The sequence below is a fragment of the Glycine max genome, chromosome 9 (genome assembly GCF_000004515.6).
Source record: "Glycine max cultivar Williams 82 chromosome 9, Glycine_max_v4.0, whole genome shotgun sequence".
In the NCBI taxonomy this organism is placed as follows: Eukaryota; Viridiplantae; Streptophyta; class Magnoliopsida; order Fabales; family Fabaceae; genus Glycine; species Glycine max.
The window spans coordinates 9,215,601-9,229,229 of NC_038245.2; the positions used below are offsets into that span (position 1 = coordinate 9,215,601).

Here is a 13,629-nt window from a genome sequence, read left to right on the forward strand (position 1 = left end):
TCAAACAGCCTGTACCCTCTTGTCTCATGGTATCCAAGAAATACCATCAATTCACCTTTGTCATCCAGTTTCTGTCTCAACTGGTCAGGAATGTGTTTGTAGCAGATAGCACCAAAAATTCTCAAATGTTTCACATTGGGTTTGATGCCTGACCAAGCTTCTTCTGGAGTCACACCATTTAGTCTTTTTGTAGGACTTCTATTCAGCACATACACAACAGTGGAAGCAACTTCACTCCACAAGTTTTGTGGAAGATCCTTGCATTTGAGCATGCTCTTGACCATGTTCATAATTGTTCTATTCTTCCTTTCTGCTGCCCCATTGTGTTGTGGAGTGTAGGGTGGTGTGAACTCATGTACAATTCATGCTTCATCACAAAATTCTAGGAATTCTTTTGAGGTGTATTCACCACCTCCATCAGTTCTCAACACTTTAATCTTCCTAGAACTTTGATTTTCAATATAAGCTTTGTACTTCTTAAAGATATTAAACACATCACTCTTTCTTTTGATCATATAAATCCAGGTCTTTCTAGTGAAATCATCTATAAAGGTTATAAAGTACTTGTTTCCTCCAAGGGACTCTACTTGTATAGGGCCACAAACATCTGAATAGATGATTTCAAGCTTCTGAGTTAATTTTACTGGGATAAACTTCTTGAAGGGCTTCTTTGTCTGCTTACATTCCAAGCAATTTCTGCATTTCTCCTGAGGTTGTTGTAGTTGAGGAATTCCTCGTGCCAACTTATGCATTTGAGCAAGATCTCTGAAATTCAAGTGTCCAAGCCTATAGTGCCAAAGCCATTCTTCTTTGTTGCTCACATCACTAAGACATTCGTGCTCAAGTGCTTGCATTCCAATTTTGAAAGTTATATTTCTGGTCAATGGTGTTTTTATGATTAGATTTTTGGTTTTGTCATATACCAGCATCATCATGTCCTCCATAGTTATCTTAAAGCCTTTTTGAAGTAACTGACCAAGACTTAGAAGATTACTGCTTATGCCTGGAACATAAAGTACATCCTCTACGCAAGTTTCTCTACCATCTTTCCTCTAAATCAAGACATTTCCAATTCCTTCAGCAAGCATGGTGCTGTCACCTGCAAATCTCACTTTGCTTTTCATCCTTTCATCTAGACACACAAACCAGTCTTTGTGACCAGTCATGTGTGTAGAGCATCCTATGTCTAAGTACCATTGACCCTTGTCATGAGGCGTTGTCTTGTTTGTCACCATCAACAGGACAGGTTCAGAAACTGAATCTGCTCCTTCTGCAAGTTGAGCCTCATCAGCAGGATTTTTATCCTTGTACCAACAATCAGCAGCATAATGTCCCTTCTTTCCACAGTTGTAACAATCTACATTCTTTTTGTCCCAGGTCTTTTTTCCTCCTCTCCCTCGATTTCCAATATGTCCTCCTCTGTTGGAACTTTGGTTGCCGTTATTTTTCTGATCTGAGTGCTCTCTTGATCCATGGTTGCCTATTCCTCTTGAGTTCTTGAATCTGCCTCTCTTTCCTCTGGATGATTCATTTCCAGAGTTCTTCGGGTTTTGTTGAGCTTGAAGAGCTGTTTCAACAAGCTTTGTATTACAATTATTCCTTTCTTGCAATCTTTGCTCATGGGCTTCGAGGGAACCTTGTAATTCATCAATGCTCATGGATTCCAAATCCTTTGATTCCTCAATAGCAACCACAATGTGGTCGAATTTTGGATTCAATGATCTTAATACTTTTTCAATCAGTATTAGATCAGTGAATTTCTCACCATAACCTTTCATTGAATTAGTAAGAACTTGTAATCTACCAAAGAAATCTCCAATACCTTCATTCTCTTCCATCTGCAGTAGTTCAAACTGTCTCTTCAGGGTTTGTAAGCGCACTTTCTTGACTTTGTCTGCACCAGCATAGGCTTTGTTCAACGTGTCTCAGGCTTCTTTCGCAGTAGTTGCACCTGCAATCTTCTCAAAGTGGGTATCATCAACACACTGATGAAGAATCACCAATGGTTTGCAATCCTGCTTCTTTAATTCTTTGAATCCTACCTTTTGTGCATCAGGAGCATTGTCTCTTGGAACTTCTACACCATTCTCAACAATATCAGTTAAATCTTGGAAGCCAAACAAGGCTTTCATCTAAACTTGCCACCTGCTGAAGTTCTTGCCAGTGAGAAATGAGAGATTCGCTGGAAAAGGGCCATTGGAAGCCATGGTTGTGCTTAAAGATCCCTTCTTGATCATTCCTTGCTCTAGATACCACTGTTAGTGTCAAAAACATATGAGTTCCTTGACACACACTTGCAGGAAGAGAGAGAAATATATGGGGTAGGAGAGAGAGTTTCTATTATGCAAGTGTATTTCTTTTTGAAATGTATAAACTCATTCAACTATCTTATTAAATGATCAATTGTATTTATATATCATTGTCAAAGGTTGAAAAGATAAAATTGAAAATTACAACTCAACACATTACTTTTTGTTTTTTTTCCAGCAACAAACTACTAACCAATTAACTAACTTTCTAACAAATGAAAACTAACTAATTTATCCACAAATGGACTAGGATTACAACAACAATCTTCTTGACTTACGGAATGTATATCTGAGATTCTTTTTATCTAAAGAACTAGTCTGCAACCCGTGCACATGCACGGGTTGTTTGGTTAGCGTTTTTTAGTTGTTCATGGACACCAACGTGATAAAGCTGTTTAATAGGGAAATAGAAATTAACACTAAAGCATTAATCTAGTTGTTCATGGATAATTAACAGCAAAATAAAAATATTTTTTGTTGCACCAGCAACATAGCAAAATAAAAAAAATTGTTTGTTGCACTAGCAACATATTAACAGCAAAATGATAAAGACAGCCTAGTCACTGTCATCATCTTCCCAATCTTCCTGCCTCCTGATTATGATATCCCAAATTTTTTTCACAATACCTATAATAAATAGAGATTTCATCTCCATCATCAAAATCCATTTCTTCAAGAAAATCATACCATGGTTGGACAACACCTTTTCCACCAATAGCAAGATTCAGCGTTTGAACTTTCCATTGCAGTGGGGGGCCATGCCGCCTTAAGACTGTCATGTGGTTGCCGCAAGCTCTAAGAGGAACTTCTGTACAATGGGGGAGTTTCTGTAATTTGGAAAAAGTTAAATTGTTAAAATGGTAAAAATGTGTTTAAAGAGATTAAGATATGAAAGTCAGCTTAACAGGGGTTTAGGATGATCCAGCATTTCCTGAGTAAGTTGAAGAGTTCATATGTGCTTCCTAGATGAATGCCTCTGCCTGCCGCAAGTTTGCCGCTCCAGTGGTGGTATGAAATGTATGTCAAAAACAGAGTGATGGTCACATGCAAAAAAGTTGATGCTGGTTGACTCATAGATTTTCAAATCTTTCCGGAAGCTTTGGAGTCCATCTGCTAAATACACTTTGTCTCTGCGTTGTCTGACTCGTACTTCATAAATGGCTCCATTGTATCTGAGATGAACAATCTCAGGATAGTTTGGTGCCCATTGAGTATGATAGAAGGCTGGAAGTTGTATGGTATTCTGAAAAAAAGTGGGAAATATAAATGCATGTATATGTAACAATAATAGCAATGGAAGAATTGAGAAAAAAGATGACCTTGTCATTGTTGAAGGCAGCGATAAATTGCATGATCAGTGGTGGTCGCATGATACCATTTTTCATCTGTAATCATAGGGATATAAAACCAAATGTCAAAAGAAACTTGTCAACCAAAGGAAAATTATAAAATGACAGGGATGCACAATATAAAGGTTTGTAAACAAAACACCAAAAAAGAAAAACAGCGGAAAGGACTAATGTGCATACAAACGAAAACCAAATCAAAGGCAAATACATTAAACGAAAAAACAGAACAATAGCAACAATAGAACAAAATGAAAGTGGAAAACAAAAATGAAAATGATAGCCATGCACATAAAAGTTAGAAAAGAAACGACCAAGCCATGCACATAAAAATTAGAAAAGAAATGGCCAAGGAGGGCCGGACACCTTCAAGTCCAGTTTTGTTTTCAAACTTGAAAAAGAAAGTAAGGAAAATGACACGACAAAAAACAACGACATTGCACAAAACCGCTAAACCACGTACATCAGACACATAGCAGAAAACCCATGAAAATGAGAATAAACGCAACATAAAGGTAGGTGCCGTGAAGAGAAGAGTAGAAATGATTTACCTCAGTTGATGCGGTTGAAGATGTGGTGCTCATTTTGTGTATGGTGTGAAAGTAGAGTTTGGACAGAGGAATGAAAAAGGATTTGCAGAAGAAAGTAGATGATAGGCCTTTAATGTGGTATTTAATATTTGCTTCTTTCCAATGTCGCACGGTTGTGAATAAATGTGATATCAATAACTGTGAATTGAAGAAGTACGAAGTAGATGAAGAGTTTTTGTTCGAATTTGAAGCCTAAGACCGTTGGTATTGTAGGGCAGTAACTATCTAAATTTATCTTGGGCCAAGATATGAGCATTGGGCCAACTTCTAGAATTACTTGTTAACATTTTGTTTTTTATGTATTGCAGAGGGGGTATGAACGAATTATTTAAAGGTGATTATGTCATCTTGCATACCTGCATTTTTTAAATGTGGTTTTTTTTGTGTAAAATAAGAATGATGTTGGTTTGAAGGAATGCAGTATATGTAGCATGATGTGCTACATTTGGACGATTGGCATGAACGATTTTTTAAAAATATTGTTTCAAGCATAATTATCATATAAGCAGTAACATATGAACGCTAGATATTTCATCATTGAACTTCAGCAATTAAAATTTCTATATTTCGCAGAGAAATAAAGAAAATTTGTTCATGTAAATGTCAAAGCAAATGTTAAGCTGTGATAAACTGCTAAATAATATAATGTTAAGTAAATGAAATTATAAATGGAAGATATTAATGTGGTGATTAAGATTGCATACCTGACAATGTTAAATTTAACATTGTAATATATGATATCATCTTTGGTTGTATGTTAGAATGTATATAAGTAAGATAACAGTTTGGAATTATTGCCAATAGATAGTACAATTTCTTGTTTGAAAATTTAGAGTTACCTTGTAAGATTTTTGAATACCTCTTTGAAGACTACATTAGTAGTAGAAGTCATATTTTTTTGGTCTTTATCATGAATAAGAACTTTTAATCCTTGCCTTGAATTGACCCTCGATAATGCAACGTATAATTGCCCATGGCTAAAGACTGGTTTGGGCAAATAAAGCCCAACCATAGAAAGTGATTGGCCCTGAGACTTGTTAATCGTCATTGCATAAGATAGCATGATTGGAAACTGTCTTCTTAAAAGCTTGAAAGGCCATGGTGATTGTGAAGGTGACATTGACATTCTTGGAATGTAAACATTATCACCAACATTTTTTCCTGAAATGATTTCAGCTGCAATGACATGTTTAGCTAGTCTAGTAACTATTAATCTAGTACCATTACAGAGCCCTTGCGTTTGGTCTAAGTTTCTTAGCAACATTATAGGACTACCGATTTTTAGCTTGATACGATGATTTGACAAACCAGATGTGTTTAGTGAAATTGAGAAATTCAGTTGTGATTGATTGGAAATGCCAACTGTCAATGGTCTTTGACTTCTCTATATAATCATAGCTTAAGTATTCCATTTGTTCACCTATTATATTTATTTGAGGTACCATACAAAGTTAAATAGAGAATAAATACTGAGTAGACCTTAGTTTTTGTAAATTTCATATGTGCATAAATACCTGGAATCAAGGAAAGTATATAATCATTGACCTCTTCAACTGTTTCATTGGTGGAAGCTAATATTGCTCTAGATTTGAAGAATTCATGATTACTGTGATGTTGATATAAATCTGGAAATGTTGATTTGACTATAGCATCAATGGGGTCATTATATTCAGTAATCAGTAGGTACTCAGGAATTTCAATAGTAGCATATCCATCATTTTGATTCCCAATAACTCCATCTCCAATATCTAGAATCCACTTTGCAAATTTAGTAGTTTCTTGATCATCAATTAATTGGGCATTGCCTTGTAAACGCATGTTTTTTGTGAGTGTTAAGACTTCACAGGAAGGCCACATATATGATGAATTGATTGTTGCATTTATAATGTCTGAACGACTTCCTCTTGAAATGACTAGCAGAATTTGTCGGAAATCTCCATCAAATACAATAACTTTGCCTCCAAAAATTTTATTGGGATTTTTTTTGCTTTAATAATGTCTCTAAAAGTTTGATCAAGTGCTTTAAAGCAAAATTTGTGTGCCATGGGTGCTTCATCCAAATTATCAGATTTGTCTGATTTAACAATTCTGCTAGCTGACTTCCTTGAAGTATATTGCATGTTGAGTCTTCAAAAATTGGCACAGGTATCTTAAATTTGGAATGAGCAGTCCTGCCTCCTGGCAATAACAAAGAAGCTATGCCACTAGAAGCAACCATAATCACAATTTGATTTTTTGCCCTCAGTGAACTTGCTAATGTTCTCCATATGTATGTTTTTCCTGTACCTCCATATCCATATAGAAAAAACATGCCACCTTCATTGTTGTTGATAGCTTCCATAATTTTGTGATAAATTTGTTTTTGTTCGTCTAGAATAAAAAATAAGTTGAGATTTGATAGAAATGAAGAATTAGCGGATGTAAAATTAGAAAATACAGATGGAATTTAACTTTGTTAAATGCAATTTATAATATATGAATTGGTAGATTACCTGTCATCGATAGAAAAATATTTTTGAATTTTGATCTAGCCTCATCATTGTTGTAATTAAGTTCAGACAATATCAAGCTATTCTCTAGACACGATGCAGGATTTCCACCCTCAGGATATGACATTGTAGGATAGTCTCTGAGTGATCTTTGGTTTGGATGCAGAAGTTTTTCAATTTCCAGTAATGTTAAATTTTTAAGTTGCTCATCATCAATGTGTAATTCTAACAAATGATAAAGGAGATAGTTAAACAATGCATATTTGTGATGTTATTCAATATAGAAAGTTACAAACTGATTGAAACTAACCTGTGTTCAGAGTTGTTTTTTTATAATGATATGCAATGTCTTCAGCTAACCAATTTCATGTCTGACTCCAAAGTTCTTCAGGTTTAGTAATGACACCTGATAATAGTATTAACACAAATAATTTCCTCAAATAATTAGATGTACCCTAGTCCTTAACTTCTTTGATTGCTTCCACAAATTCTCTGTCATCTTGCAAAAAACCCATTGCAAAGCATGCTTCTCTATATGTAGGGTATAAAACATTTTCAACTGTTCTAATATCTTCAAATGAAGTAGCTCCTTTGCATGCAGTAAGCATCATTCTTAGATAAAACAATTCACCAGTGGTTGGTGGAACCCATATTAACCTACCAATTGTATTGTCTTTCTTTCTAAGGTTCCATGATCTAGCCTTTTGGTTGTAGACAAATTTGGAAACAAATTGTGAATAAGTCAGATTTCTACCATCTGAAAAACATTTGTTGCTATTCATCCAGGCTAAGAATTTTGAATCTGAAATACTTGGCTTTGACAGGATATCATCTATATCATCATCATCTTCATAAAAAACATTGTGTTGTCCTGGTAGATGAAAATGTAATCTCTCCACAGCAGGCTTTCTAGCATGTATTGGAAAACCAAAAATTCTCCAAGTAGCTTCACATGGAGAAATATATCTGACAAAAAAAATCATAATTAAAAGAATTAATTAAAGAAACAATGAGTAACTTAAGTATACATGTTGAATTAATATTACCTGCAGTCCACATATTCTTTAATCTCATCATTTTGACTGATAGCATTCTCAAGTGTACCATTAGCATCATGAATAACAACAGCAGTGACTCTGTCATAACCTTTGTTTATATATTTAAATAGATATTTAATGGAAGTATTTTGATTACACCATTCAACATTTATATGTGCTTGGTATTTCCTCAGCAATTTTGCATTGTAAGGTACTATATATCTATTATCAATAATAACTCCATTCTTTGAAATGGTACGGCCATCATTTCTTCTACGATAGATTGGATAGCCATTTGGATCTAAAACAGTTTGAGGGTGAAACATTTTTGGGAAAAACGGCTACACTTGCCTTCTTTCATACATGGAGACTTAGGTTGGAGAATTCCACATGGTCCATGTACCATATGATTTTGGACTAATGTATAGAGTTCAGGGTCATTTTCATGTGAAGGAATTTCTGTTGATATTATGTGGTCAATGTCATCTGAAGATGGATATTTATTATCTGGATGTAAGAATAGCAATAAATGCACATGAGGAAGTCCTCTTTTTTGAAATTCAATTGTGTGCATATCTGTAATTGTTAGTTGATTGTATTAATAGTGGAACAGTAATATAGAAATTCTGTATAGTTGTATTATATCAAGGAAAAATGAAAAACAATAAAAAAAATGTGTAACTTTAAAAAGCATATTAATGGCAAACTCACATGCGACTACTTTTCCAAGCAAGTGTTTTTTTGTTAAGTCAAAAAGCATCTACTCATACTTCAATCTGAAAACACGTGAGATAAGATCCGGTCTATCTGTTGGTTTTAGATTCAAAGGTGCAAGCACTCTACGGATTTCATGCCAATTTGGATTACAGGTTAAAGTAATAAAAAGATTTGGAAAACCCACATGGCTGCATATTGCCATACCGTCAAAATAAAGTTGGTCCATATAGCGTGGACTGCCAACAAAGGTTGACGGCAAAATCACTCTTTTTTCTTTAGAAGAGCCTTTACTGCTTCCAGCATCTAATGATGTTTGTAAACTACAATACTTGTCAACTCTAAGTTTTTTTTTAATGTTCCTAATGTAGCTAAGTCTTTCAGACTCAATTATCGTGTATGCTTCAACAATGAATTGTTGGAATAGTTTTCTAAAATGCAACAAAGTTTGTGCTTCATTTGATCTGGACTGTAGTCTATAAGCAAACCACTCTCTCATCGTTAGACGATTTCTCTTTCTTTTTCTGCTGCTAGGTGTACAACGGTGAAGTATATCAGGTCTATATCCATCTTCACCATAAGGGAAGAGTAAAGGGTATTGGAGTCCTAGATAGCTAGAGTGTAATTCATGGATTCTTTGTAATTCTCCATTTTGGGTTTCAAAAATAATATCCCTTCTTGAGTCTGGATCAAAATCACCAACAATTAGAGCAGCAACTTCAGAAACATTTGGGAGATTGTATGTACGACCATCTTTCTCACGTGTAGCTATCAATCTCAATTTTACATTATCGACTTGAGTATCTGTCAATCTGTCCCTGGCCATTCTAAAACTTTTTGCATGGACATTGTACTCATCCAGCATTTGACTTAAAGTTGAAACAATCTCTGGTTGAATTCCAACATGTTGACTGCAAAAAACAATATAAAAACATATCCATTGGTGTGACAAAACATGCTTTCGGAATTAGAATACTTCATATTTGATAATAAAAGAAACAAAAGAAGTACTACCTCATTGTATTAATTCTATTTTCAACTTCATTCTGCGTATCAAAGATATACAATTGTGAAAATTTTGGTTGCTTTCCAGGCATTGGTAATAAGCTGTCTATTCGATGGCATGGTTGACCCTGAATTCTAATTGTAGGAGGTCCTCTACTTTCATTAATTGATTTGTCTAGCTTAATACCAGCATACGTAAAGGCAAACATCATGTTGTATGTCTGTATGTTACACTGATAATTTTTACTATCACTTGCTTTACCATCAAACAGAAGTCGTTCAAGATATTTCGGTGGACTTTGTAATAACGGAAGCTCAACTTTCCCATCTCCACAACATAAGGTGAATTTTGGACTTGTTTTATTTCTATCTTTTGAAATTCTTTCATCATACCACATTTTTGCATTGCAATGTGTACATTGCATGGCCTGATCACCCAAGTCAGAATAGCCTGAAATTGTCTAATGAGATAGTGGAATTTAATTTAAAGGATATCAGTTGATATCCTTAACGTTATATCAAAGGTATAACTATTACCTTTAGTATCGATTGCAGCTTCATTAGTATTGGATTCACAATTTTCATCGTCAAAGAAAGAATTAGAATCAGATGCTGTGACAATTTACGTTAGATATCATAGATATAATTAAAATTTGGGCAAAAAAGTGAGTAAGGATTTTCTATCATCATACCTTGTGGAGATTCAAAATTCATATCTTCTAATAAATCAGCTGTCATGACTTAAAAATAGAGACAAATTAAGTCAAGTTGAACAGATTAATGTATTTATAAAAGAAAACATCTTATTTATAATTTCTCACCATGACATTGTATATCTTTCAGAGTGGAATCTATACTTGTCTCATGTGATCTGTCAGGCTGAGCCTTTTTTTTTTGCAGGATACCTTTTCTATACATTCTGGCTTTACCTAAGGTACATGCATTTGCATGTGCATTCTTTTGCATGTTTGTAGTTGATATCAATGAAGCTGTTTGGTATATCAATTCACCACAACAAAGATTTGAAATACACAGAGACCAAATTATACATCAAAGTAATTCCAAATGTTCAATTGTGTAATAAAAACAAAATTAAACATGCAAGTTGAATTTAAGTAGTTTCGAAAATCAGTCATGGAGGAATGATCAGACTCAACTGTAAAGATATATTATATATAGAGGAGTAAGTTCTGTATATAGAATCGACTATGTGATTGATCTGCATTTTTAGAGGTCAAGAATTTAGAACGCAATTTACAACAAAGCATGGAATATTTTGTAAATTAATAAACAAATGTTAATTGACATCAACCAAGAGATGCCAAATATAAAATGCCGGTTTGGGGGATTAAATGTGATTTGACATTTTTATATAATGGATTTCATAATTAATGAGCAGATTTATTTTGGCATCCAAAATTACAGCTAAAGATTCATGCGTAAATTTTAATAAACAAATCTTAATTGACATAAAGCAGGAGATGCCAAATATCAAATCTATGTTTGCTAGATTAAATGTGATTAGACATTTTGACAGTTATCATTATAATAAAAAAAAATTGAGCATCAAATTGAAATCACAACACAAAACTACAACTAAAGATGCAGGGTAGAGAAAGATAAAAAAGGAAATTTAGCATTAAATTGAAATTACAACACAAAACTACAACTAAAGATGCAGGGTAGAGAAAACTTTGATATTGAACACTGTCCAATCTCTCTTTGATTGATCAATGTTTCATATTTGCAATTCTCATCTCTAATAGAATCGAAATAATCCTTGCCTTGAATCTGTCCTCACTTTGTACTGATTATACTAAATTTCCAAATTAGTTGTGCAATAGCAATTTCCTATTTTACTAATTCTAATGACTTACCATTAATATTTGAGTAGTCAAAAAACTAAGTTTTTAATTAGTAAATGTCAGCTTATATTTTAGTTCATGTGCAATTCCCTCCAAAAAAACCTTAATTCATGAGTTATCTGGACATGGTAACATTTATCAGCATTCTTGTATTGAACCGAAATAATCCTTGCATTCAATCTGTCTTTATTAGTTATCTTAACTCGTTAACATTCATCAGCTAACTTGAATTGATTACATACATTAAGATTTTGACAACAACAATGCACAGATTGGAATTCTGTCACAGGGTTAACAAATAGAGTAATGCAAAGTCCCAAAAAACTACTGTTTCATTTAATGAAAGAGGGGAAAACCAGTTTTGTGTATAACTACAAAATCAATTTAACGAAAATTAATGTTCCAGCAACGTCCTCCATGCAAAGAGTTCAAAAACCACAAAAACTGCGACGGGGTAAATATTACAATTTGACCATACGGTCATAAAAAAACATCCAAGGCAACATTTCGACAACATAATTCATTCAGGTTGAGAATGCTTGGCTAATTTGTTCGAGGAAACTTCAGCAGGTGAAATCTCAATGTTTTTTCACTCATTATCCAACTCATCAGAAGATACGCGCTTAGTTGGTGTCAATGGAATCCTGAGAAGAGGGTCATGATCCCCGGTAACAGACACAGATTGCTGCATAAAATATTAATTGACCAGTAAGCTAAATTTTGTTGACATCATCCAAAAATACACCAGCAAAAACACACAACGATAACCCCAACTTACAGATTCAAACTCTGTAGGCTCACTTGAGCCAAGCATTGATCGATCATGATCAGCTGTAATAGACAGAGATTGCTGCATCAAATATTGATTGATGATTCAGCTAAATTTTATTGCCATCATTGCAACATACACCAAGAAAAACAGAGAAAGACAATGTTAGCTCACAGATTCAAGCACTGTAGGATCGGTCGACTCAAGTATTGAATTCTTGATCTTGCAACATGGCTAGATGATATATGAATCGACGGTTAAAAAACAAATGGAATATGTGCATACACTCACAATAACTAAAATAGATTTGACAAAACACAACCTCACTATCGGGAATCATATCTAGCATAACATTGATCAACTCTGGTTCATCTGAATATTTAAGAACAACAGAATTCCTGAACCTTGGTTGCACCTTCACTTTGAATGCAAGGAAACAACCCAATAGCCTATCTAGTGCTTGAGGAGAGGCATTTAAATCAACATCCCCATCCTTGCGCAGAAAAAGAAGAATGAAAATCGATAGCAAGGTAACAAATGCTCAGTGTAAATTAAAAAACATTGCATGACAATACAATAACATACTTCTATTTTGAGCATGTTGACTTCATCCGCTGACTGACCAATTAACTGTGCACATTCACAATCCCAGATCAAAAATTTGGTTTGTTCACCCTTGTGACTAACCATCACCTCAACCCGATACCTGCTAATATAGATACCAGCATAAGAAAAAGTAGTTGATGAACCTCATACTAATTAAACAGTGAATCAATCACCTCAGTACATGTTGATTGTTCTCTTTGCCACACGGACATGTGAACGACACACTTTGCATGTCAACTTTTTTATAACATTGACCACAAGCCGGATAGCACCATGAATAGTTGTTCATCACTATGGTTGTAATCTTGGCGACAGTAACACAAACAAACTCCTGTTTGAAGAAACTGACATTAGATTTTCTACAAAGAAAAGCTACAAATGAATAAGAACATCACCTCTGAACTGGCATTAATCTCAGAGATATTTTTTACTTCAGTCTTTGACAGAAACACATCTTTTGATGATAATTGAGATGAGCCTGAAACCTGTGAACTCCCTTGTCCAATAGGCGCAAAAATTGATCTAACCTCGATCCCTAAATCTAAAAGACTATAACAATACAACAAATGCAAAAACCCAGCAAACATTACTTATATATTTAACAATTTGAAATTACAATCACATAAGCACCACATTGCCAAAATACCTTTCTCTAAATTCTTGAATTTCCAGCACGAGGTCATTGATCATGAGTTTGGACGCCTTGAAAGAATTACTGACCGATGCCGGATATGATCCTACATATTAGACCCAAAAAAAATATAATCTAGAAAGCATGGAAATTGAGAAATCTAACATTACACTGGCCCTGTGCTTCCTTAATCCTAGCATGAGTCAAGAGAATAACGATCGGCCTTTCATCTTCAATATCATTCAAATAAGACAAAAACTGTAAGCAA

The 13,629-nt window shown here is 34.3% G+C and overlaps 1 protein-coding gene and 1 pseudogene across 1 annotated transcript; both read right to left on the bottom strand.

The window, feature by feature from the left end:
* Nucleotides 1–1,052: 1,052 nt before the first annotated feature.
* LOC106794339 (uncharacterized) lies at nucleotides 1,053–1,838 on the bottom strand. Its single transcript, XM_014761585.1, has one exon. It carries the CDS (start codon nucleotides 1,836–1,838, stop codon nucleotides 1,053–1,055), a length of 786 nt encoding a protein of 261 aa, XP_014617071.1.
* Nucleotides 1,839–5,080: 3,242 nt separating this feature from the next.
* On the bottom strand, nucleotides 5,081–10,228 carry LOC106794340 (uncharacterized; annotated as a pseudogene).
* Nucleotides 10,229–13,629: the final 3,401 nt, after the last annotated feature.

Bases quoted from the DNA above. Each gene is read 5' to 3' on its own strand.
- LOC106794339 (XM_014761585.1), bottom strand. From the start codon at position 1,838: ATGGAAGAGAATGAAGGTATTGGAGATTTCTTTGGTAGATTACAAGTT.